The sequence below is a fragment of the Ursus maritimus genome, unplaced genomic scaffold (assembly GCF_017311325.1).
Source record: "Ursus maritimus isolate PB19 unplaced genomic scaffold, ASM1731132v1 scaffold_6, whole genome shotgun sequence".
NCBI classification, from domain to species: Eukaryota; Metazoa; Chordata; class Mammalia; order Carnivora; family Ursidae; genus Ursus; species Ursus maritimus.
The window spans coordinates 20,057,841-20,083,191 of NW_024426774.1; the positions used below are offsets into that span (position 1 = coordinate 20,057,841).

Genomic DNA, 25,351 nt, shown 5'->3' on the forward strand with positions numbered 1-25,351 from the left:
CAAAGAGCATAGATGTACATTTTTATAATTCTGTTACATGTTGCCACGTGCTGGCATGAGGTTGTACCCATTTACACTCCCACTGACAGTGGATGAGAATGTCTGTTTCTTCACACTCTGGCCACATAATGGATTATAAGACTTTAAGATCTTTCCCAACCTGACAGGTTAAAAAAAAAAAAAAATTTAATCTGCAGCGCTCTTATGAGTTTGGTGAGCATTTTTAAAGACAGTTTTAAGAATCGCTTTTGTATTTCCTTTTCTGTAAACTTGTTTTATTCCTTTGCTCACTTTTTCAGTTAATACTTTCGGCTTTAACAGAGTTAAAATGACTCTTCTGTCATTTTTCTCAAGATCTGCAATAAGAATAAAGTTGGTTGTTCAGGAAAACTCACAAAGATTTTTTTAAAGCAAAACTTTTTATCTTTAACACACAATGAGGAGAAGAATCCCATAAGGCAGTGAGAGTAGGTAGGTGAGCTCAGAGTGCAAGTCAGAATTTCACCTCCATATGAGTTAAGTAGGGCTTCTCTTGGGCTACATGACTTTTTAAAATATTTTAAGTTTTCCCCCCTGGGTTACCTTAACTTTATCTTGTTTCCATGAGAGAATACATTCCCAGTTACATCCTGGCTTTTAAAATTTCATTCATGATGACCTACTGTTAATAAAACAGCCTGGATAAATTTCACAGACTGATCCTGAATAAAGGGAGTCATACATAAAAGAATACATAAAGCATGGTTCCACATATTTGAAGGTCAAGAACAAAAAAAACAACCTCTGGTGACAGAAATGAGAGTACTGATTACCTTTAGGAGGGTAGTACTGGCTGGAAAGGGACACAGGGGAGCCTTCAGGGGGTTTTCTGTTCTGTGTTTTGATCTGATAGCTTCACTCTATATACTAAAAATCCATCAAGCACAATTAAGATTTTTATACTTTACTATATGTGTGCGGTTTCTAAAAAAAAATGTCCTTTCATACATACCGTATAGGCTATCCATTGAAAATAGTATATTCTTTTGATTTTAAAAGTAATATTTAGATTATTGGGGAGATACAGGATTATTCATAGAAGGAAATAAAATCACTCACAAACCCACCACCTAAGGTTTTTCTCTTTTCACATTTGGTATCTCTCCTTTTGATTTTTTTTCTGTGTCCATTTTTAACGTAGATTATACAACTTTGCATTCTGCCCTGCCCTTTCTCTTCCACTTAATGTTAGCATATCATTGTTGAGCTTGCCTTTTTAAAACTGGTGTAGAGCGTTACAAACTTCGGTCTCAAAAGGCAAGTGACTAGACAGAAAGGGCTGTTTTACTTCTCTGAGGTTAGACTTGACGCAGCATTGGTTTTATACAGATGATAATGCTTTTTAAGTACTAGATACTCAGGAGTCAGGGCTAAGAGATAGCAAACCTTTGTGCGAACTGAGAGTAGAAAAGATACTGGAAGCTTTATTAAAGGGATGCCTAGAGGCTTCTAGACATTTCACAGCTTGGAGTAAGCAGGCAAAATGTAGATCAGAAACAAAGCTGCTAGGTTTATGCATGGGAGTGGGAACCTGTCTTGCGCGACTGGAGTTATATTTTGTTACCTTTATGAGAATATTTCTGTTGAATCTTGATTTCTCCATAACAATGTTTTTCATGGGTTACTTTCCTTGTGTGTTTGTTCCAGACCCCTGTAAAAGAGCCCAACAGTGAAAATGTAGATATCAGCAGTGGAGGCGGCGTGACAGGCTGGAAGAGCAAATGTTGCTGAGCGTTCTCCTGTTCCGTCAGTTGCCATCCACCACCCTGTTTTCTCCTCTTGCTGCAAAATAAACCACTCTGTCCATTTTTAACTCTAAACAGATATTTTTCTTCCTCATCTTAACTATCCAATCCACCTGTTTTGTCTTTCATCCGTGACTGCTTGCTGACTTTATAATTTTCTTCAAACAAGAAAATGTATAGAAAAATCATGTCTGTGACTTCATTTTTAAATGTACTTGCTCAGCTCACCACTGCATTTCAGTTGTATTATAGTCCAGTTCTTCTTATCAACATTAAAACCTATAGCGATCATTTCAACTCTATTCTGCAAATTGTATAAGAATAAAAGTTAGAATTAACAATTTTATTTTGTACAACAGTGGAATTTTCTGTCATGGATAATGTGCTTGAGTCCCTATAATCTATAGACATGTGATAGCAAAAGAAACAAAAGCCAGGAAAACACTCATTTTCGCCTTGAATATGTAAATGGGATTAATTTTGTCCTGTGCCTTATGTGGAAAGGAACTTCTTTGGTTTTTCCTTTTGTTTGTTAGTTTGTTTTGGTGGAAGCATGTGCAGGAGACATACATATCATCCAGACATAAACCATTAAAATGTTCGTGGTTTGCTTGGCTGTAATTTTCAAAGTAGTTAATTGAGGACAAAGGGTAATGCAGAAATGATAGCTTTGGTTTGCTGAGTCTTATTTTAAGTGGCCTTGATATTTAACACTATTCCTGCCACCAGTTCTTCTCTTTGGCCGCTTTTTCCTCGTGTCTGTCCTCCTGCATGCTGCTCCATTTGCTTCTCCCTCCCCCACCACCAATGGTATGAGTTATTTAAAAGTGAAAGGGGCAAACTAGTAGGTTTTTCAAGTTTAACATAAAGGACTGATTTAACTCGCTAAGTAAACTGAAAGATAAATTCTAACTGCCTACTACTATTAAATGTCTTCCCCTCATTTTCTCTCTCTCCCGGATAACTTCTGCCCCAGATTCCTCCATTCGCTCTTTTACTTCATGCTCCTCTTCTTCCCTCCCTGTTCCCTTTCTATCCACTGAGTTTATGAAATGGAAGAGTTAATTGCATGCACTAGTGTTTGGAGGGTGTTGTGGTTTGTCTTTCTAATTAGGTGTATAGCCTATTCACTTTCCTAGAATAAATCTCGTAACCGAAATTTGAGTAGTCTCCATTCTGGCAACTCCTCTAGCAGTTTGGTAGCCCAGTAAAGGTTTGGTTGTTTCTATTTTTGTTTTTGTTTTAAATGGTGGGAAGGAGGAGTGAAATTTATTAACATGTTTGCCAAATATACTGAGATTTGGCCTTTGAAGAACACTTTTTCAGTGTTAAGTTGTCTTTACCTTAAGATTAGAAATACTTTAGAATATTATTAATTTTAAGTCCCGTCTTTACATCCCTTTGGAAAATGTGTATTACCATGGATTTGGGAAAAGGACAAAAGGCTTTTCATGTACAGATAAGATCTCCAGCTATCTCTAACCCTGTCCTTTCTTCACTTCGTTTTTCTAGTTTTGCTTCATTGCTTATCATCAGGATAGGGTAAGTTAAGTTTGCTACGCTGCTAGCATCCTAAGATGATACCTTTGTTGAAATAATTGTGAATAGCATGATTCATTTCTAGCAGAGGCTGAGTTTAGGACAGCAGCTTCCATTGAAAAGTCTCTCTGTGTCGTGGATAGCATTTTAATGCCCTCTTGGCTCACGTCAACAGCATTGGGACGTATCTGCTGTAAACATCCATGAATTTTTCAGATAGTGCCCTAAAAACAATTTTATATGCCTCACTGGTTGTTCTTAGGTTTTTCCTTTACTTGACTTTATCATTGTTTACTAGTAAAAGCAGCATTGCCAAATAATCCCTAATTTTCCACTAAAAATAATAATGAAATGATGTTAAGCTTCTCGAAAAGTTATAGGTTAAACCTACTATTGTTAGATTAATTTTAATGTATGTGTTGCTTTCCTTCATCTGGAATGTGGCAGTAGCTTTTTTATTTTTAACCCTCTTTAATCCTTATTCAATTCAGTGACTTAAGGTTTGAGAGCTAAACACTGGGATTTTTGGGTAAAAGACTGACAGTTTTGTTTGCATAATTATAATCGGCATTGTACATAGAAAGGTTATGGCTACCTTTTGTTAAATCTGCACTTTCTAAATATCAAAAAAAGGGAAATGGAGTATAAATCAATTTTTGTATAACCTGTTTGAAACATGAGTTTTATTTGCTTAATATTAGGGCTTTGCCCCTTTTTCTGTAAGTCTCTTGGGATCCTGTGTAGAAGCTGTTCTCATTAAACCCCCAACAGTTAAGTCCATTCTCTGGTACTAGCTACAAATTCGGTTTCATATTCTACTTAACAATTTAAATAAACTGAAATATTTCTAGATGGTCTACTTCTGTTCATATAAAAACAAAACTTGATTTCCAACTGTGTGGCTTGGTTTTCATTTATTTATGGAGTTGAAGATGGAGGATTACTTTGGAAGACAATGCGAAATAACAAACTGAATATTAGAGGAAATAGAAGGGAAATAACTTTCTCAGCCTAGGGAAAACAGTAATTTCAAGAACTGTCTTTGGTAAGAAACTACTGTAAAAAATGGAAATGTAAGCAGATTCATCCTGGTGTCAAAAGAGACACCACAGTCAGTCACTCCCCAGCCAACAACACTAGCATGGGCCAAAGGCAGACTGCAGCTAACACAGCTGATGACCCCGGAGCACCAAGGTAGGCTCCCAGGGTGAACGCTTGTTTTAGCAGTGACCATCCTCTTCTCTGAAAAAAGTATTTCCGACTTTTTTTGTGAACCATAAACGACAGCTTTTTTTTTCTTTTTTTAAGCTTTTACTTATTTAAGAGAGAGCGAAAGAGAGCATGAGTAGGGAGGAGAGGGAGAAGCCTGATGTGGGGCTCGATTCCAGGACTGCGGGATCAAGACCTGAGCTGAAGGCAGACACCTGACTGAGCTACCCAGGCACCCCAACAGCTTTGTTTTATATAAAGAAAAGCTTACTCCCGTATTAGGGCATTCATTATTAGTCAATAGATAGAAATATTTGTTGACAAGATTATCTCTGCGGGAAGGGTAATGTGTAGAAATTTTCTCATCCTGCAGTGTTGATAGGAATCACCTGGAGTGTTTTTAATGCTTCCTCACTCACTCTCCAGCTTTTTCTTTTTTGTGTGTCTAGGGTGAGGCCCACGATTCTCCTTTTGAGACTGGTATAGGAAAATACAACATGGTCTCTGCCCTTAAAGTTGAGATCTAGTTTATTGTTAAGATTGTATTTATTTATTTGTCAGAGAGAAAAAGCGTGCACAAGCAGGGGGAGCAGCAGGGAGAGGGAGAAGCAAGCCTCCTGCTGAGCAGGGAGCCCAATGCAGGGCTCGATCCCAGGACCCTGGGGTCATGACCCAAGCCGAAGGCAGATGCCTAACCTACTGAGCCATCCAGGCACCCCTGTGATCTAGTTTAGAAAGCAAAAGCAGTCATTAGCTAAGTGTATATGGGAGCCAATAAGGGGCGCCTGGCTGGCTCCGTCAATAGAACATGCAACGTTCGATCTCAGGGTCGTGAGTTTAAGCCCTGAATGGGGCGTAGAGCTTACTCAAAAAAAAAAAAAAAAAAAAAAGCCAACTAGATGCGATTCAGATTTTAAGTACCGTATTAATAGTTAAGAGCAAGATCAGTTGATGGGAATAGTTGGGGTGGCTTTTTGAGGGAATAGGGACACGAACTGGTTCTTAGGTAAGTAGATTGGCTAAGGCTAAGGGGGAGGTTAAGAAGGGACCAGAGGTGAATTCAAAACAGGCTTTGCTTATGTGAGAAACCAGAAATCCAGCTGGGCAATGACAGGCAATGGGGATCCTGGTGAGCCCTCAAGAGTGGTGAGAGCAGTGTGTGTGTGAGGAAAACAAGTCTAGATGTGCTGGAAGAGGAAGACGCTGGGAGGTTCCAGAGATTGATCACATAGGAAGTTAGTAGGTTGAGATTTGAATTAGGATCAGGCTAAAATGATGGCAGAGGGCAGGGTTTAAGTTCAAATATGTGAAAGGGAAAGAATATTTTTTACCTACTAGGGAGCCTACTAGTAACTCGTGACACTGTTACAGGGTTATGTCCCCAACGACCTGGTGAGATGGTATCCAAAATACCATTTATTTTGTAAATAAACGGTCTCAGATTAAGTACTTTGCCTCAAGTTGCACGTCCCATTAGTGCTGGAGTTGGATTTTGAAACCAAGCCTGACGCCAGTGCTCATTGTTTTCACATTCACCTTATCACAGTTTCTCAGGATAAGGTCTTAAGGTTTGGTTATAATGATTTTAATGGGGGTAATACGGGCTCTGTGCCAGAGTAACAGAAAGAATGCTAGAGTGTAGTCTTACCTAGTTAATGTAACCATTGAGCCTAACCTTGGCCCCTTCTAACAGAGTTATGCTCTTGAAAGTACTTAGCCCAGTTAACTAATGTTTTTAGTTTAAACCCATATTCCACCCCGTACCACCCGGCCCATTTAGTTTCCTCCTACTCCAAACCATCTTTTGGCTGAAAGTAAACAGTAAGGCAGTTGCTTTTCACATTTCTCTTAATTGGCTTTCTAAGGCTAGTTTGAGGGGCGCCTGTGGTGGTCATTAATCACTGCTGCGAGTAATGGTGAAAACACTCAGTACAGGAGAGGGGAAGAAGGCAGTTGGGTGTGGAGTATAACTTGTGGAACAAGATTAAGAGTCCCGTAGGGGAATTGAGGGCTTCAAGCTCTTCTGGGGCACTGACTTTAGGCCTGAGGTTTCCAGCCCCGAGATAGAGGTGTACTCCTGTTGCATCTTGGTTAAAGAGAATGGTTGCTAAGAAAAAATCTCTAGCACTAAATTCAGAAATTTCTACCATTGAGGCTTATTGGCCTTCAAAGGGAAAATGTCTCCAATGTGAGTTCATGAAACGCATAAATTTGCTTGTCATTTTGCTCTCTCATTTTTGTGAACTTCTGTAAAAGTACATTGAAAATCCGTGGTGGCATTTCTGCAGGGACCTGAAGTAATGAAGTGTAGACTTGTAGCTTTCTGGTGATTTGCTATCGACAGTTTATTTGCTGCTTCAAGAACCTTTCTTGAAGGTAATTACCATTGTCATTTGATTCTGAAATGATCACAGCTCGTCTTCCGAGCGGAGCTGGAGTGGTCAGTCCGAGATTGAGCTCCCCCGTGCATGCTTGAGGTGCAGGCTTTTAGTGGTAAGTGGAAAAGGTCCATTTGCTTTAGACCAGATGTGCGGGGGTCCGAGTGGATACCACTTTGAAAATGATGGGACTCAGAGGAGAGAGAGGCTGTTCGCCCGGGCCCCTTCTGAAGTGCTTGGAGTCCATTAGCCTCCTAAGCGTGACCTCGGCAATGACAGATGCCGTGGGCCTGGCAGGGTTTGAAGGCGGGTGCCGCGGTGGACTACCTGTGAGAGGAAGGCGCTCACTTTCCCAGGCCGGCGCTCCGGGATGAGCCAGCCGCGTCCAAGGTCCCTCTAGGCTGTGCCCTTCTCCGTGGTGCCTCCCGCATCCCTGCGGCCGCGAGGACACCCGAGCATGGCCGAGGCACGCATCCCCTCCCTCTTAATCAACACAGGCCACCTATGTGTTACCTCAGGAAGAAATGTTTGGAGAGAATTATGCGAAGAATAAATTCCGAGGATAGGGATCACTTTTCCAGTTTCAGCTCTAGGTCACTCATGTGGGAGGTGACATTACTATTCTTGTTTCTGATCACCCAGCTTTGAGACCTCAACCGCTATGACTCTGCCTCACGGTCACCTAGTACTGTTCAGTGTTCCTCCATTGTTACCTGTCTTCCCCTTCACATTCCCACCCCCTCATTTTGATACTTGGTCCTCTCTTGTAGACCACGGCATTACTTTCCTAACTTGCCACCTAAGTGAGTTGACCTGGTCCAACAGTTGAGGACCTTTCCCCAGGTCCCAATCCATGTTACAGCCTTAACTGTCACCCAGAGTGCTACACGGATTGACTTAGCCATTTGTAGGCCTCAAAACAGGTCAGGCAAAAAATCACCTCTACCATCCCTTGGCCTAATCCCCCTCTGTGCAGTTCTTAGCTGCAAATGGTAAAAACCAACTTTGCTTTACTTAGTGGAGGACATTTCATAAAAGGATGTTAAAGTTGCATTTTTTAAAAAGATTTATTTATTTTGAGAGAGAATGCACACGAGCAGGGGGGAGAGTGGAAGGAGAAGAGGATGAGGGAGAGAACGAATCTCAAGCAGACTCCCCTATGAGGGTGGGACCCATTGCAGGGCTCGATCTCACGACACTGAGATCATGACCTGAGCCGAAATCAAGAGTCAGACACTTAACCAACTGAGCCACCCAGGTGCCCCTAAAGTTGCATTTTCATACGAAGGTGGTGGCAGTGGCCTGATTTTCCATTGCCCACAAGTCCCTCCATGCTAACACAGCAAATAGATTAGGAACAGTATATACAGCAAACAGTTGATAAGGTACCCCACAAACTCCCAAACACAAGCAGGTTGGGGCAAACTTCTGACGGACACAGGAGCTGCATAATAGCGTCCGTGAAGAAGAAAGCACAGGGAAGACATGGGGCACCTGGTGGATCGAAGAACCCCAAACTAACCAGCAAGTGCTTGAAAACACCGCAAGCCAATGTTAGAGCAGTGGCTGACACGCAAAGGGGTTCACCCATTGCAACAGCAAGCCAGTGCAGGCGTCTACTAGAAACTCGGAAGACCACAACAGCCTGGGCCCTAAGAAGTTCCTTTGTCCCACTAAAAGCAACCAGAGCTTTGTGAAGAAATGGCAGAGTCCATGTTTGCCACATCCGACAGAAGTTCTGAAAATCTAAGGATGTCAGAATAGGGCTTGGGAGCCAACTCGAAGAGGCCCACTCTGGCCCGAGAGAGGACTCTTTGAACACATCAAATATTTATAAATCTGTGGATCTGTAATGATGGGACCCACACGTGTAGGCACACCCAGCCCTAGTGGGTCACTATCGGAAGCTGCTTGGGAAACAGCGCTCTTCCCCACCACACCTTCCCTGGCAAATAAAAGAACCAAGAACTTACCTTGACTTCCCTCTACAGGCTGTACCACCAGGTGACTGAACAGGAAAGGCCAGAATCAGCCACTGGGGCATAAAAATGATTTTCAACTGAAGGGTTCTGAATTTCTGAAATCCCATATCTGCTTTAAAGCATAGCTTCCCCAAAGCTCTCACCTGTCACTAAGGAGCAACTCTAAGCTCTTGGGGAGATTTACATCGTCACAGGACTGTTTGACCTCCTGGCCTCCTAAGGGTCCATTTGTCTTTCCAAAAAGTCATGTAAGTGCCCTTTCTCCTCCTCCCCGTGTAAGAAGTCATTTGTTCTCTAAGAAGTGCTTCTCTGCCCTTCCCTACCCACTATTAAGGTGGCGTATAAGCCCCGAATTAGAAGAGACCCATTCTTCTGTGAACGCACAGAGACATAGTGGATACAAATCTGCTTTTCTCTTACTAATCTGTCTTGTCGATTTAATTTGAAAGCTTCCAAACACTGCACCTAGGAGGACAGAGAAAGTAAATAAGGTGATGTATGTCTGTAGAGAAGTATTCCACCAGGAAGAAAGAAGAAATGAGAATATCGCTGTTTTGTAACTGCTAATGAATTAACAGATCCAGGAATGATCAACGGCTAACATGACAAAGGAAGATCCGACAAAACAGAGACCGCCAAACACCTGCGCACCTCTGACCACTAACGCAGGACTTCTACGATCAGGCCACGCCAAAAAAATCTCAAACATGAGTCAGCTCAAAGTTTCGGTCTAGATCCAACTACCAGTTTATAGGAAATCTGAGGACAGAGGACCATAATGAACTACATCGAATCAACAAAATCCAGACTGGCAAATTTTACAGGACAGCTGACCCAGTCTCTGCAACAATTAAATTTCAATGGAGGGAGAGTGAGAGTTTATAAATAAATCAAAGACTGAAAGAGAAAAAAAGGCAAAACTCAACTGTAGTGTATTTAGGGAACTATAGAGGTAATATAAAGAAAATTAAAGAAATGATTAAAAGTCAGGATAGTTATATTCTTAGCAGGGAGGGAGAAGTTATAAATGGTAGGGGGTTGGGGCTCCTGGGTGGCTCAGTCGGTTAAGCGTCCAGCGCTTGGTTTCTGCTTGGGTGATGATCTCAGGGTCATGGAATCGAGCCCTGGGTCTGGCTCCGGGCTCAGAGGAGTCTGCTTCAAGTTTCTGCCTCTCAGGACCCCTGGGTGGTTCAGTGGGTTAAGCATCTGCCTTTGGCTCTGGTCATGATCTCAGGGTCCTGGGATCTAGTACCGCGTTGGGGCTCCTTGCGCCGCAGGGAGCCTGCTTCTCCGTCTGCCTGCTGGAAGTTCCCCCTGCCTGTGCTCTCTCTCTCTCTGACAAATAAGTAAAATCTTTAAAAAAAAAAAAAAAGATTCGTTTCTCCCTCTCTCTCTGCCCTTCCCCCCCACATAAATAAATAAATCTTTTTAAAAATGGTAGGGGGCACATGGAGGGTTTCAGGGATAGCAAAATCTGGCATGGATGTTTACAGGGGTGTTTGCCTTATAACAACTCATTAATCTACACATTTGTGTTATGGGATTTTAAAGGGTGTATTATATTTAATCATGAAGGACTCTCTGTGGGTTTAATGTTATATTGGGCAGCTCACACTCTCCAGGACCATAGGACCAGTTTCAGAGGCCGAGCGGCCAAGACCACCGCTCAAAATCAGGCTTAGCAGAATTGGTGCGCTGAGGCCTGACTGCGCCTGCGGCTGACCGCGCGCCCCAGGAATGGCCGCCGCCTCCGAGAACAGTATAGCCGCCACCGATGCCGAAATCCTTGCTAAGGTCGGTACTGTGCAGCCTCCACTTTCAGGAGCTTTCGCTGCCAAGTCTGAGATGGTTAAGTTGGCTGGTGAAGCCCAAAGCGCATGCTCGTGCCCCAGGTGCTAGGGAAGTGGGGGGAAAGAGTCTTGCTGCAGCTTCCCTAGTGTGGGGTGGGCTCTGACTCTAGGTGGGGGGTTCAGGTGCGGGGCAGAGTCACACATGTCCCCGACGTCAGTGATGTTCACCGTGTGTTAGATCACCTGGGAAGCGCTTTTAAAAATACCAATGCCAAGGCTGCACGCAGCCCAATTAACACAGTATCTCTCAGCTGAGACTGGAGTGTGAGTGGTTTTTTTGTTCATGAACCGGTGCCTACACCCTGGCTGCTCGATGGGATGAGCCACACTGGAATCACCTGGGAGCTTGTTAGAAGCGCGGACTCTCAGCACACACGCACAGCCCTACCGAATTAGAATCTACTTTTAAACCAAAGCCCTAGTGCGAGGCTGATTGCGCATATTCCAATTTGAGAAGGGTTGACCTCGACTGTTCTTCCAAGGCCAGCCCCAATCCACACCACACCACCACCACCCCACCCACCCCCCGCCTTGGGCAGGGACGGGATCCCCGCTTGGAGCACTTTCGACCTACGTCCTTTGGGATTTACTGCAGACTTCCTTGGTTGCAGTTAATTGTCTTCTGTTGGCTCATCTCCTTACCAGGTTGTAACCTCTGGAGGGCAGGGACCCTGCCTTGTCCCCTTTGTCTTCACAGCGCTTAGCGCACTGCTGCCCACGCAGCAAGAGTTCAGGACCTGGGGTAAGTGACTCAGTGGCTTCTCTTCTGTTTCTTTCAACCCACCTCATTCAGCAGGGGCTGCACTGACCTCCTGGTGCCCCCTGCCACCTTCATGCCCTAACATTTGTATTATAATTTGAAGGCAACTTTGAATATGACTTTAAAAGAATTTTAAAACTCAAGCGTAGGGCCAGTTCGGACCTACCCTCTCCAGATACGGGACAGATTGGTTGACTCCTGTGGCTCTCCATTCCCTGTCTATAGAAGCAGGCGGACTAGAAAGCACGCCGAGCCTCAGTCCAGCATAAATAATCCTGTGATGCTGGTTCCCCTCTGCTGGATTAACCAAGATTCAGTACTTTAACTCTTGTGGGTTGGCCGGAAGTAGGGAGAAACTATAAATTAAATAGAGTCATTGAGCCACCTTGTGGCCATTGCTGAGAACTGCATGTCTTCATTGTGTCACAAGAAACTTCCCTAGAGCCCGGCACTCTGAGATCCTATCCTGTAGGAGTTTTGGTGAACGTGGCCACACAAAATTAAATGGGAGATAGGCTTCCAGTTACAGAATGATAAGTCACGGAAATAAAAGGCACAGCGCAGGGAATATAGTCAAAGATACTGTCATAGCGCTGCACGGTGACAGACGGCAGCTACACCCCTGTGGTGAGCATAGCATAATGTATAGACTTATCGAATCACCATGTTGTAATCTGAAACTAATGTAACATTTTGTGTCAACTCTACTAAAAAGAAAATGTTAGAAGGCAAACAATCTGTGATGATTAAAAGGTTTATTTCTGCAAATATTGAACTTACGTCTTCTAAAAATGGGAGATGGGGAACAGCTAGAGCTGAATGTCCTAGAACAGAAGTTACAACCTCATTGTTTTCCGGGAGGACTGCCGATAAAAAGTGCGCAGATTTGCCCTGGATCCCAGAGTTCCAGGATTTAGGAGCGCCGGGTTCCACTGAGATGTCAGGCATGGGGCCGCAGATGAACGGGGAGCGGCAGGAAGTCTCTGCAGGAAGTAACGGGAGCCTGGCGTCCCTGACCATCCCTCGCAGCCGGGAGTTGCTGCCACCCCTCCTGAAGGTTTATGATCTGCAGAAATGGAACGACAGAGGCTCTAGACCGAGCACTCGGTGCATGGAAAGGTGGGGATGAGGCCAGGATCAAAAACAGCGGGTTCAGTGAACAGCTGCGCCTTAAACGATGGGCTCCTCCCATTCTTTCCTGCCGGCCCCTCTCCCCTGCTCCGGTTTTGGGAGCCAGACACAGGTGCCTAGGCAGAAGATTTGGAAGGTCTCTGGAAAACCTGGCTCAAGAGAAAAGACCGACAAATAGGAGGTACACTAACTGAAAGTCAGCTCCCTGCGGATTGTGCTGTGCTGAAGGTTTCTAGTCACCAAGTCAGATGAACATCCGTAAAGTTTCCAATCTACCTAAAACACCCATGAAATCATTCAAACGTATAAAAAGCATAGACAATAAAAATCCACAGACCTGTTATCCAGACTGAACAGCGATTTGCATTCAATCAGACATTCAGTTCTTCGTGGTGACGTAAAAGAGAATAAGACAAGTAACAAAGAAACAACAAAAAAAAAGGAAATAAAAACACTGCAAAAACCAAAGAGAAACCTCAAACACACTTTAATGAATATTCTTGGATACGACATGACCTTGAATCCATAAAGCAAGAATAAGATGCTGGGGCACCCGGCCGGCTCAGTCGGTAGAGCGTGCAGCTCTTGACCTCAGGGTTGTAAGTTCGATCCCAGCGTTGGGTGTAGAGGATACTTAAATAAAATGGGGGGAGGGGTGCCTGGGTGGCTTAGTCAGTTAAGCATCTGCCTTTGGCTCAGGTAGTGATGCCAGGGTCCTGGGAGGTCCTGAGATCGAGGCCATGTTGGGCTCCCTGCTCAGTGGGGAGTCCGCTTCTCCCTCTGCCCCTCCCCTGGCTCGCTCTTTCTCTCAAATAAATAAATAAATAAAATCTTTTTTAAAAAAGAATTTTAAAAAAAGAATAGGATGCTATTTAAAAAAGCAAGGAAAGACAGGGGGGGAGGGGGGGGAGGGACATGGAAAAGAGAAATAGGGAGACAGAGAGAGAGGGGGGAGAGGGACATGGAAAAGAGAAATAGGGAGACAGAGGGGGGAGGGGGACATGGAAAAGAGAGAGAGACAGAGAGAGAGGGGGAGGGACATGGAAAAGAGGAGGAATGATACGGAATTCAGAGGGCCAATCCAAAGGCCAAAATCTGATTCATTGGAGGTCCAGAAAAAGAAAAAGAATGAGGAAAACAGAAGGAAGGTGATTATCAGGAGAGAGAAAACAAGAAAACTGCCCAGAACTGAGGATATTAGTCTCCAGACCAGAAGGGCCTAGCCCAAAGGAATGAAAAATCACTGTACCAAGGAATGTCATCATGGCATTTCAGAACCCCAAGGATAAAAGAAAAGATTAAGAGAAAAAAAGAAAAAGCATGGGGGGGGGGAGAGAAATAGGTCACCTACAAAGAACTGAGAACCTGAATGATAGAAATTTTCCTAAAGTAAGGCAGAGACTTAGGAAACAACAGGGAATAGCGCCCAAATTCTGGTCCAGTTTATGCAAAACTCCCTGAAAGAGCTGTGTATACTGGTCTCCAGCCCTTCTAGAGCATTCCCTCAGGGCATCATCCCCTTCACCCCCATCAGGAGTCCTCTTGCCAAGATCGGAGTGGCCACTAATTCTTGAGACATTGACTCGATCTCCCTCCTTCCTGAAACACCTCCTTCTCGGTGTCCAGGACACCCCCTGCCCCCTCCCTCCTCCTCCTCTCCTCCTCCTCCTCTCCTCCTCCTCCTCTCCTTCTCCTCCTCCTCAGTCTTGCTGGTGTCGTCTTCATCTTCCTGACCTCTAAGTGTCAGAGTGGCTCAGAACTCAGTGCTCAGAGCGCTTGTCTTCATCTGCACTCACGGCCCCGGGGAAGGTCCTGCAAGCACCTGGCTTTGGACACCACATGTGCCTGTAGACTCCCGGCGTAGCATCTCCGCACCCCAGACTCGCCCAGCTGCCTGCTCAGCCACCCCCCTCCCCAGGGGTAACTGTCCTAAGACACACCGATTCCCTTGGCCCTTCCCACAGCCCTCCCACCTGAGAAAACAGGCAGCACCCTCCTCTTGGTGGCTCTAAGCATCCCTGAGTCCTTCTTTCTCTCCTACCTCACGGCAGTCTGTCAGTAAATCCCATCGGTTTTACCTCCAAAATATCCGCAGACCCACCACACCTCACCATGACAGCTCTGTCTCGTGCCCCGGCCCGTCATTTCCAGCAAGTAAGGATGGGAAAGCCCCAACAGTCCGCTTCCTCCCTTGCTGGGTGGGCTCTTCTCCACCCAGCAGACAGAACGACCTCTGAGAACATCTAGATCGGGTCATGGTTCTTCCAAAAACACTCCAGGGGCTTTCCACCTCACTCAGAAGTCCTGAAAATGTCACCCATTGCCCCTCTTCCTATTCTGACCCCTAACAAACCACGCTCTGCCTTAGGACTTTTGCATTCACTGTTCCTTCTGTTTGAAATACGCATCCTCCATATATCAGAACCACTCACACAGCCACTTCCTTCTGGTCTCTGCCCAGAGGTCCCCTTATCATCCAGGCCCTCCCTGGCCGCTCCACATAAGATAGGAGCCATGCCATCCCGGCCCTGGATTCCCTGTCGTTTCCCCTTGCTTTCTTTTTTCGTCCAGTTCTTCCCACCATCTGCCATATTAAAATCTACGTGTTCAGTGGTTGATTGTCTGTCTCCGCGCTGGGATAGAAGCTCCGTGTGGACAGGGGCTCTGTCTGTCTTATTTGCTGCTGTGTCTCCAGCACCTACACTGGCCCCTGGCACGCAGGGGGCTCAGTAAGTGTCTGGTGAATGAATGAATCCCATCTCTTGCCCCTACTTCCTGCTGGGAACTTCTCACTGAGGAAAGGGAAAAGCAAAGCAGACATTCTGGAGGCCTTTTCTCAGGGTCGTGGAGGGATTGGTGTCCCCAGAGATGCTGTCTCCCCCCCAAAGGGAAGGGGCTAGCCCAAATGCAGCAGAATTGCCTGCTCTGCCACCCACTGTTTATTATCTGACTTCAACCAATCCTGACTTAGGAGACCTGCTCCTTGACTTACGTGTTCTCATCCCCATTTGGCACACAAGTAAATACAAGCTCAGCAAAGTTATGTAATTGCCCTGATCACACAGCTCGCAGGGAGAAAAACTTCGGTCCGATGCCCGGTGGGTCTGACTCCCAGACCCGGGTGTTGACCTCCCTCTGAAGTCCATGCCCTGATGAAGGGCTGGCTTCACTCCTCAATATCTGTAGTAAAAATAAAGCAGTACCTTAGGAAAAAATATAAGAAGTATATATATTATGATATTATCAAAATGGGAGTTTGCATCACACAGAGGTAAATTTATACAAGTGTTTAGTTTACAATTCCTTTTTTCAAAACTGATTTTTATTAATATTTAATTTCCCATAATGCTGTAGTAAGTATTCACATAAAAAGGCAAATAGAATAGACTTATGTTGTTTATAAAATAGGATTATGTATATTAAACAGGTCTCAATAAATTAAAAAAGATTGAAATCATAAAAAGCATCTTCTAGGGGCACCTGGGTGGCTCAGGTCATGATCCCAGTGTCCTGGGATCGATCATCGGATCATCGGGCTCCCTGCTCAGCAGGGAGTCTGCTTCTCCCTCTGCCTCCCCCGCCCTCCGCTTGTGTGCTCTCTCTCTCTCTCTCTCTCTCTCTCTCTCGCGCGCGCGCGCGCGCACACTCTTTCTCTCATGCACACTCTTTCTCTCTCTCAAATAAATAAATAAAATCTTAAAAAAGATAAATAAAAAGCATCTTCTCTTTTCAAAATTACAATGAGATACCGCTTTACACCCATTACGATGGTCATAACAAACACAACCAAACACCACCACGAGACAAGCGTTAGTTAAGTGGAGAAACTGGAATGCACGCACACCGCTGCTGGGAACGTCGGATGGTGCAGCCGCCGTGGAGACCGGTTTGGCGGTTGCTGAGCCAGAATTACCATGTGACCCAGCAAATCCACTCCTAAGTATATAACTAAACTAGTTGAAAACAAGTGCAAACAAAAAATTTATACGGGAATGACCACAGCAGCACTGCTCACAACCGCCAAAAAGTAGAAACAACCCAATTGTCCATCAACTGAAGAATGAATAAACCGAATGTGCCCCGTGTCTATACACTGGAATATTATTCAGCCTTCAAAATGAGTGAAGCGTTGACACGTGCTACAAAACAGATAAGCCTAGAAAACACTGGGGTAGGTGCATGAAGCTGGACGCAAAAGATCACAGTATGATTCGTTTATATGACATGTTCAGAGTAGAAAAATCCTAGAGACAGGAAATAGCCTGGTCCTTGCCAGGGCTGGGGAAGAGAGGGCCTGGGGACTGACTGCTTGGTGGGGGTGGCGTTTCCTCTTGGGGTGATGAAATGTTCTGGAACTAGATAATGGTGATGGTTGCACAATGTTGTGAATGTACTAAATACCCCCAAATTGTACACTTTAAAATGGTAAATTTTAGGGGTGCCTGGCTGACTCAGTGGAGTGTGTGACTCTTAATCTCAGGGTTGTGAGTTGGAACCCCACATTGGGTATAGAGGTTACTTAAAATCTTTTTTTTTTTTTTTAAGATTATTTGAGAGGGAACGAGATAGAGGGCACAAGCAGGAGCAGGAATGGGAGCGGGGCTGGGAATTGGGGGGAGGGGCAGACGGAGGGGGAGAAGCAGACTTGATCCCAGGACCCTGTGATCATGACCTGAGCTGAAGACAGACACTTAACCGACTGAGCCACACAGACACCCCAAAAACTAAATGGTAGAATTCTTTAAAATGGTAAATTTTATGTTATGTATTATAATTTTTGTTACCACAGTTTAAATAGCATTATATTTAATTTTATCAGTGGTTCAGTAGTAAATTAAATGCTTTCCTCAGGGGAGTCCCCTTACAAATAAGTTGAAATATATAATTTGCTAAAAACTTCGAAATTCTCATGTTCCATGTAACAGCCAGTGGTTTCACAGTGAGTTTTGAGTTTCTGCATCAAATCTACTTGTGAGGCCAGAATCATGACATAAAGAATCAATTCAACTTACCAAGAGGGCTGTTTAGTCACTATGTAGGTGACCGGGTGGGAGCTCTCCCACAGGTCCTAGAAACTTCTTTGCTTGACTAGATTAGTAAGCTCAGGGCTCTCAGTTGCTGCCTTCCATCCCTGTTGCCAGGTGGCCGGAAGCCTGGTGCAAAGAGCGGCAAAGCAGGGGTGAGGGTAAATTTGTGGTTGGCTTTCCTGGTTGTAAAAGCATCCGCCATGTTGTGCTTTTTTTGTGATGCGAATAATTTCATTTCCTACGGAAATAGGGAAGCTCTCCCTTTCCTGTCCCGATTCGGATATATGCCAATATGTTAGCTCCTGGAATTTGTTGCCTTCTTCAAAATGTCAGATTTAAATCTGGAGAGGGAAGCTGACGCTCTCTGGTAGCCATGAGTATTGTCCAGGTTTCATCTGCTGCTCAGATCGGTAGAGCAGACATTTGTAATTTTACTGAAGTCCAATTTTTCTTTCATGAATTTTTTTTTCATGAATGGTGCTTTTGGTGTTGTATCGAAGGAGTCATCACCCAGCTGAAGGCCATTTATGGTTTCTCCTGTGTTAACTTCTATGAATCCGATAGTTTTGTATTTTATAGTTACATCTATAATCCATCTTGAATTAATTTTTGTGAAGGGTGTTAGGTCTGTGTCTAGATTCTTTTTTTTTTTTTTTAAGATTTTATTTTTTTAAAGCAATCTCTATACCCAGTGTGGGGCTCGAACCTACAACCCTGAGATCAAAAGTCACATGCTTCACCGACTGAGCCAGCCAGGTGCCCCCTAGATTCCTTTTTTTTTTTTTTCCCTTTTTTTTGTGTGTGGATGTCCTGTTGTTCCAGCACCATTCGTTGAAAAGACTATTCTTTCTTTCGGCATTGAATTGCCTTTGCTCTTCTGTCAAAGATCAGCTGACTCTATTTGTCTACGTCTGTTTCTGGCTCTCCGTTCTCGTGCATCGATCTCGTTGTCTTATTGCTCAGATGGGAATTTCAGTGGAATTATTGGACAATCTGTCTCAGCAGACAAAGGCAAAGACGTTAGACCCTCAGCACATCATCGACCTGATTCACACAAAAGCTGTTGGGCAATTTCTAGTTTTGCTTCATCATTTGCTGTCACTTGGGCCCAGATGACACCGAGTCCGTCCAAAACGTCTATTCAGGCAAATGTGGTTCTGGATGGTATGAAAGACAAAGGGCACAAAAACTCTCTTTTAGAAAACAATGTGAATAAAGTCATTTCTAAAGGATTCTGAAACTTGTCATGTTGTGAAAGTAAAAACATTTAAAAGCAAGAGATGAAAAGGAAGAGGAAGCTTCAGATTTAAGAACGCCTTCGTGGGGGGCACTTGGCTGGTTCAGCTGGCAGAGGGCGGACTCGGGGTCGTGAGTTCAAGCCCCATGCTGGGTGAAGAGCTTACTTAAAAAAAAAAAAAAGGTCTTAATAAGGGTGAAGCTTAATTAGAAGAAATTTTACAAAATAAAAAATAGGGGATAAGGAAACTAATGAAACATGTTGATCATTTTTGACTTTTCTAAGCTTAAAATCCTATTCAGAGCAAAACATTTTGTTTTGGATAAATGTATTATTTAGCTAAAAATAAAACATATTCATTTAAAAAATATACAATTTGGGACGCCTGGGTGGCTCAGTCAGTTGAGCGTCTGCGTTCGGCTCAGGTCATGATCCCAGGACCCTGGGATCGAGTCTCAAGAAGGGCTCCTTGCTCAGCGGGGAGCCTGCTTCTCCTTCTGCCTGCTGCTCCCCCTGCTTGTGCCCTCTCTCTGACAAACAAATAAATAATATCTTTTAAAAAAATACACAATTTATAAGAGGTAGAGTTTGATTTACTGTGTTCAGCGCTATTGACCAAACCTTCAAGTTCTAGCTTCCTGAAGTAAATATTTCATGAGTTACTTATTTTGAGGAAGGAGCATTTCAGGAACAACCAAAAATGAGGATTAGGCCTCCATTCCTCTTCATCCTACAGTACCCTCTTTTTTATGATAAAATAGAAACATGCTAAGAAATTCCCTAAATAGGCTCCTTTCCACATTTTCTTTTTTCTTTCTTTTTATTTATTTATTTTTTTAGTGAGCTCTATGTCCACTGTGGGGCTTGAACTCACGACCCTGGGATCAAGAGTCACATGCTCTACCAACTGAGCCAGCCAGGGACGCCTCCACATTCTCTTTTGCAATAACAAGCTACATTTGGTACATTGCAAAAGCCAATCAAATTGTGCTTCTTTTCCATCTTGCTGTGTTCTAAGTGATTCCATCATTCACACCACAGAAATAAGAAGGAAAATCCTAAGTGAACTATTCTTAACTGTAGAGGACATATAAAAATGAAACTACCACACTGTTACAGCCTGACTTGAATGAGGACTGAGAGTCAACAAATTAAACTCAGTGTCCTTAAGAATGGCTCAGTTTAAAACAATTTTTTTTGAAGTTTTATGTATTTAAGTAATCTCTACACCCAACATGGGGCTCGAACTCATGACCCTGAGATCAAGAGTCCCCCGCTCCTCTGACATGTCTCAGCTTTTTGTAAGAACACATAGTGACAGTACCCATGTGGTGCTCCAAACATCAGCAATAAGAAAGACTTCCAGACTGTTCTTTGGTCTGTGCAGGCTGCCAGCAGAGAGGGCGGTGATTATGGTGTTCCATCCACAGAGATATGCAGCAGGTGGACAGGATTGTGTTCAAATGACAACACGAGCTTCTTGTTTTTTTTAAGATTTTATTTGTTTGTTTATTTGTTTGTTTATTTATTTATTTATCACAGAGAGAGAAACCGCCAGCCAGGGGGAGTGGGAGAGGAAGAAGCAGGCTCCCAGCAGAGCAGGGAGCCCGATGCGGGGCTCGATCCCAGAACGCCGGGTTCACGCCCGGAGCCGAAGGCAGATGCTTAACGACTGCGCCACCCAGGCGCCCCTCTTACTTGTTTTAACGCTAGTGAGCCTCTCTCAGCGGCCTCAACAGAGCTGCCTGGAGCACAGTTGACGGGTCACTGTGAGGAAGTCCTTGAAGTAGTCCTTGAAGAAATGGCTGATTCCATTCTTGGGCTGGACAGGGACCGTGCCGAATGACCCTGGAACATCCTATTGTTCCAGAAAGTTAGAAAAATTCCAAAGAACTATGGAAGCCTGACAGTGGAACAGAGGAGCTGGCTGAAAGCTGCTCCCATCGGTCAATTGTAGGACGCGTGAGTGTCACAGTGAATGAAGAACTTAGAAGAACTCATGAATTGTTAATCAATAAAGGGAGGGGGAGGGCAAGTGCCTCTTCACAGCGGAATGCGGACTGGTGCGTGTGGAAATGAGAGAGGGAGAAAATCACCGTTTGGCAACCGTGACAGGAATAACTGACTCGGGCAGGAATCAGAGCGGGTGCTGTCATGGGAGGCAAGCGTGTTGGGAGCAGCATGCTTACCCAGCCGAGCATCTCCCCGCCGATTCTTTATTAATCACAGAGCGGGGAGAAAGTGCCTTTACAGTGGGGACAGCTGGCAGACGCCACCTTAACCAAGTGATCCAAGTCAACAGGACAAAAATGCGACACACGGACATCACCTGTCTCCCGACACGACGCGCTAAGTCTTCCCAACAGTGACGCATGAGCCAAAACGGATCATTGAACAGAGCAAATGGTCAGTATTCTTCAAAGTTGTCAATTTTCTAGAAGTTCAACACAGGCTGAGAAACCATTCTAGATTCAACCAGAGACATAACAACTAAACACAATCTATGATCCTAGATCCTAGATTAATCTTGGGGGAAAAAAAACAAAACCAGCTCTATGAAGTATAAATGACAATACTGGGATAATAAAAATTAAACATGAACTGAATATTATTTATTAATATTGAATTTCCTGAATTTAAGAACGGAATTCTAGCTGTGTAAGAGATGTCCTAGTTCTTAGGAAACACACACTGAAGGACTATGGGCAAAGTGGCATGGTGTCTGGAACTTGCTTTCAAATGGTTCAGAAAAAAAAGAATAATAGGTATTATATTATGAATCTAGGTAAAGGACATATGGGAGTTTGTTGTAATATTCTTGCAACTTTCCTATGGGTTAAACATTTTCAAAAGAAAAAGCCTAATTGAAAAATGAAGTTGGGACACATCCGCTTCTGGTAATGGTTGAGTAAGATCCTGCTAGAGCAATTTTACACAGAAAAAAATAATAAACTCTGGATTTAACACATGCACATAAAAACAGCTAAATTAAGCCCCTAGAGAGTGGACTATAAATACCAAATAAAAGCAAAAGGATTTCAGGCCCCTGGGTGGCTCAGTTGGTTAAGCATCTGCCTTCAGCTCAGGTCATGATCTCAGGGTCCTAGGATTGAGCCCCGCATTGGGCTCCCTGCTCAGGGGGGAGTCTGCATCTCCTTCCCCCCCTCCCCCTTTCGTGCTCTCTCTCTCTCTCTCTCTCTCTAGCGAATAAATAAATAAAATCTTGGAAAAAAAAAAAGCAAAAGGATCTCTTTAAAGGCTGGGGAAAAAAAGGTGTCAACTAAGAATTCTATATCCAGTGAAAACATCCTTCAAGAATAAAGGTAAAATAGGCATTCTCAGATAAAAGAAAATTCACCACCAGCAGATTCTCACTACAATAGTTGCTAAAGAAAGTCCTACAGGCTGAATGGATATAATACCAGATGGAAACTTAGATCCTCAGAGAAGAATAAACACCATCAGTGGGTAAATGTGAAGGGTCTGTTATTTTCCTGTTAATTTCATTAGTATTTGTATGACTCTTTCAAGTAAAAGTGACAACACCATCAGGGCACCTGGGTGGCTCAGTTGGTTAAGCATCTGCCCTCAGCTCAGGTCATGTTCTTGGGGTCCTGGGACTGAGCTCTGCACCGGGCTTCCTGCTCAGCCGGGAGCCTGCTTCTCCCTCTTCCTCTGCCCCTCCCCTGCTTGTGCTCTCTGTCTCTCTCACATAAATAAATAAAATCTTAAAAAAAAAAAGTGATGACACTGTCTTGTGGGGTTAATAAGCTCTATGTGGATGGAATCCATTTCACATATTGGAGAGGGGCTAGATAGGTCTATAGGTTGCAAATTTTCTACATTTAGTCTGAAGCAGTACTGGGAAAACACAAGAGTGAAGGATGTAATCCCTAGAACAACCACACGTACGTGCACACGTGGTGGAAAGAAGAATAGCTAAAAAGCCAATAGAAAAAGTAAAATAGATTAAAAGAAAAAAAGAGGCAGGAAAGGAAGAACCAGAGGAACAAAAAGTAGAGACAAACAGTAGCAATGAACAATTGGAAACATTGTCAACTGACAGACATCTGAGGACAGTCACAATTCTGAATCTGTATGATGGCATCGTTGGAGTCGATCACTGGGACAGCTGTATTATTATTTTTAAAGATTTTAAAAAATTTTTAAGTAATCTGTCTGTATACCCAATGTGGGGCTCAAAGATCACAACCCCAAGATCAAGAGTGGTGTGCCCTACCAACCGAGCCAGCCAGGCACCCATATATTGTTTGTTTGTCTCAAGTTTTTATTTAAATTCCAGTTAGTTAACACATAAATTGTCTGATTCTTAGTACTGCAAAAGACAATCTGAAGAACAGTAAGCAGAGGTTGAACAACATATTGGAACTATATGTCCATGGAAATTACTTAGTGGTTGTGAGTGAAATGAAAGACAATTCCAAATAAGTTGTCAAAAGGTTATGTGTGTTTAGTGCAAATAATAAATGCCTAAATTTGCAATAAAGAGGTAATGAGAAAATGTCTTTTTTGGGGGGGGAGAGAAGAATTTCTTTTCTCAAAGAAAACTGATGTTGAATGAGACACACGATCTCCCTGTGAGAAGGCAAGCTGGCTGTGTCCAGCTGTGGGGGACCTGCTATGCCCAGAACCCTCGTGTGGACCCTGTCCCCGCAGCAGGCCTTCCCCCGCCCCACCGGCCGGGCCTGCCTGGGAGGCCCCGCTGCTCCCTCTGGTGGGCAGCGGAAGTGCCTGCGTGCAGAATATTCAAAGACCAGACTCTTGGAGGCAGGCAGGGCCTCATCATCAGGTCCTACTCCCTCATTTGTAAAGTTTCAACCGGCTTCTAATTACCAAATAAATGTCTCTTCACTATCTAAAACTTTGGAAAATATTTGAAAATTAGAGAGACAATATCACGTATTCCGTGACCCAGACACAAACACTTGAAACATTAGCGCAGGGTGGCCGGGCGGCTCCGTCCGTGAAGCGTCTCCTTCAGCTCAGGTCGTGATCCCAGGGTCCTGGCATCGAGTCCCGCATGGGCTCCCTGCTCAGTGGAGAGTCAGCTTTTCCCTCTGCCCCTCCCGTCTGCTCCTGCGTGCGCTCTTTCTCTCAAAAATAAATAAAATCTTAAAAAACAAAAACAGAGCACGTTCCCTTTGTTTCTTTTTTTATAGTTCATTTATTCATGAAATGCTATCCTGACTTTTTTACATTAACCCTATACAGTGAAGATTTCCCCAAAACATCACGATTCTTTCATAAGTATTATTTCTAGTGGGCGTGGGTGGTATTCCCTGGCACATTTGCCTTAGAAACGCCTGACGACAGGACAGCTGCCCTCAGCTGCCCAGCCCAGATACAAATAATATTTATGGCAAAATCCTGGTGATGGTGGCACAATATGGTGAATATGCTACAAACATTGAATTGTATACTTTATTTTTTTAAAGATTTTATTCCTTTACTTGTCCGAGAGAGAACACAAGCAGGGGGAGTGGCAGGCAGAGCAGGCAGAGGGAGAAGCAGGCTCCCCACCGAGCAAGGAGCCCAACTCGGGACTCGATGCCACAACCCTGCCATCACTACCTGAGCTGAAGGCAGACGCCTAACTGACTGAGCCACCCGATGTCCCTGAATCGTATACTTTAAATAGATGAATTGCATAGTATGTGAATTATATCTCAATAAAACTTTTTTTCCCAAAGATTTTATTTTTTTGAGATAGAGCAAGAGCGAGCGAGAGAGTGAGAGCACCCGGGGGGGCGAAGGGTGCAGGCAGAGGGAGAGGGAGAAGCAGGCTCTCTGTCATGTAGGCAGACCAATGTGGTGCCTGACCCCAGGACCCTGGGATCATGACCTGAGCCGAAGGAGATGCTTAACGAATGGAGCCACCCAGGCGCCCCTTCATAAAACTTTTTAAAAAATTAAGAGGGGGAGTAAGCAGGTGCATAGAAATACGTGGAGGATCATAAGAATATTACCTCTACTTTTGTGTACATTTAGAATTTTCTAGAATAGAAAGTTGGTTACAGTATTTCCTGGAATTCTCAGAGGTGCTTATCCAAATGTTCTCTGGCTTCCCACAGTTCATGGACTCAGAGAAGGCTATCTGTTCCTTAGGTGGGGTGGGGTGGAGCTGTTTCACAAACAACACCGGCCGCTGCTGTCCCCTTTGCCATCTTTCTTCTCCACTGACCACTCTGCCCTACTCGCGGGCTGCTGGGCTAGCCTCTGCTGCTGTCTGGCCTCTGGGCCAACAGAGGGCCTCTGCCAGGGCTACAGTCCCCTCCCCGTTCCCTCCTCCATACCCCTGAACTCTTACGTGTCCTCCCCTTCACCCAGTAGGGAGCCACCTTCTGCCTGTCACCGGCAACCCTGTCAGCAGAGCAGCTGGGACCCCAGTGACCCAGCCTTTGCCTCTTCTTCTCAGCCTGACCCACACTCTCCC

The 25,351-nt window shown here is 44.3% G+C and overlaps 1 protein-coding gene across 1 annotated transcript in view; it reads left to right on the forward strand.

The window, feature by feature from the left end:
- The window catches only part of RAB10 (RAB10, member RAS oncogene family), an 82,824-nt gene extending 78,607 nt beyond the window's left edge, over positions 1-4,217 (forward strand). Inside the window, exon 6 of the mRNA XM_008700354.2 lies at positions 1,687-4,217. Coding sequence (XP_008698576.1) covers positions 1,687-1,770 — 84 coding nt within the window. The 3' untranslated portion in view covers positions 1,771-4,217. The remainder of the gene's footprint in view (positions 1-1,686) is intronic.
- Positions 4,218-25,351: the final 21,134 nt, after the last annotated feature.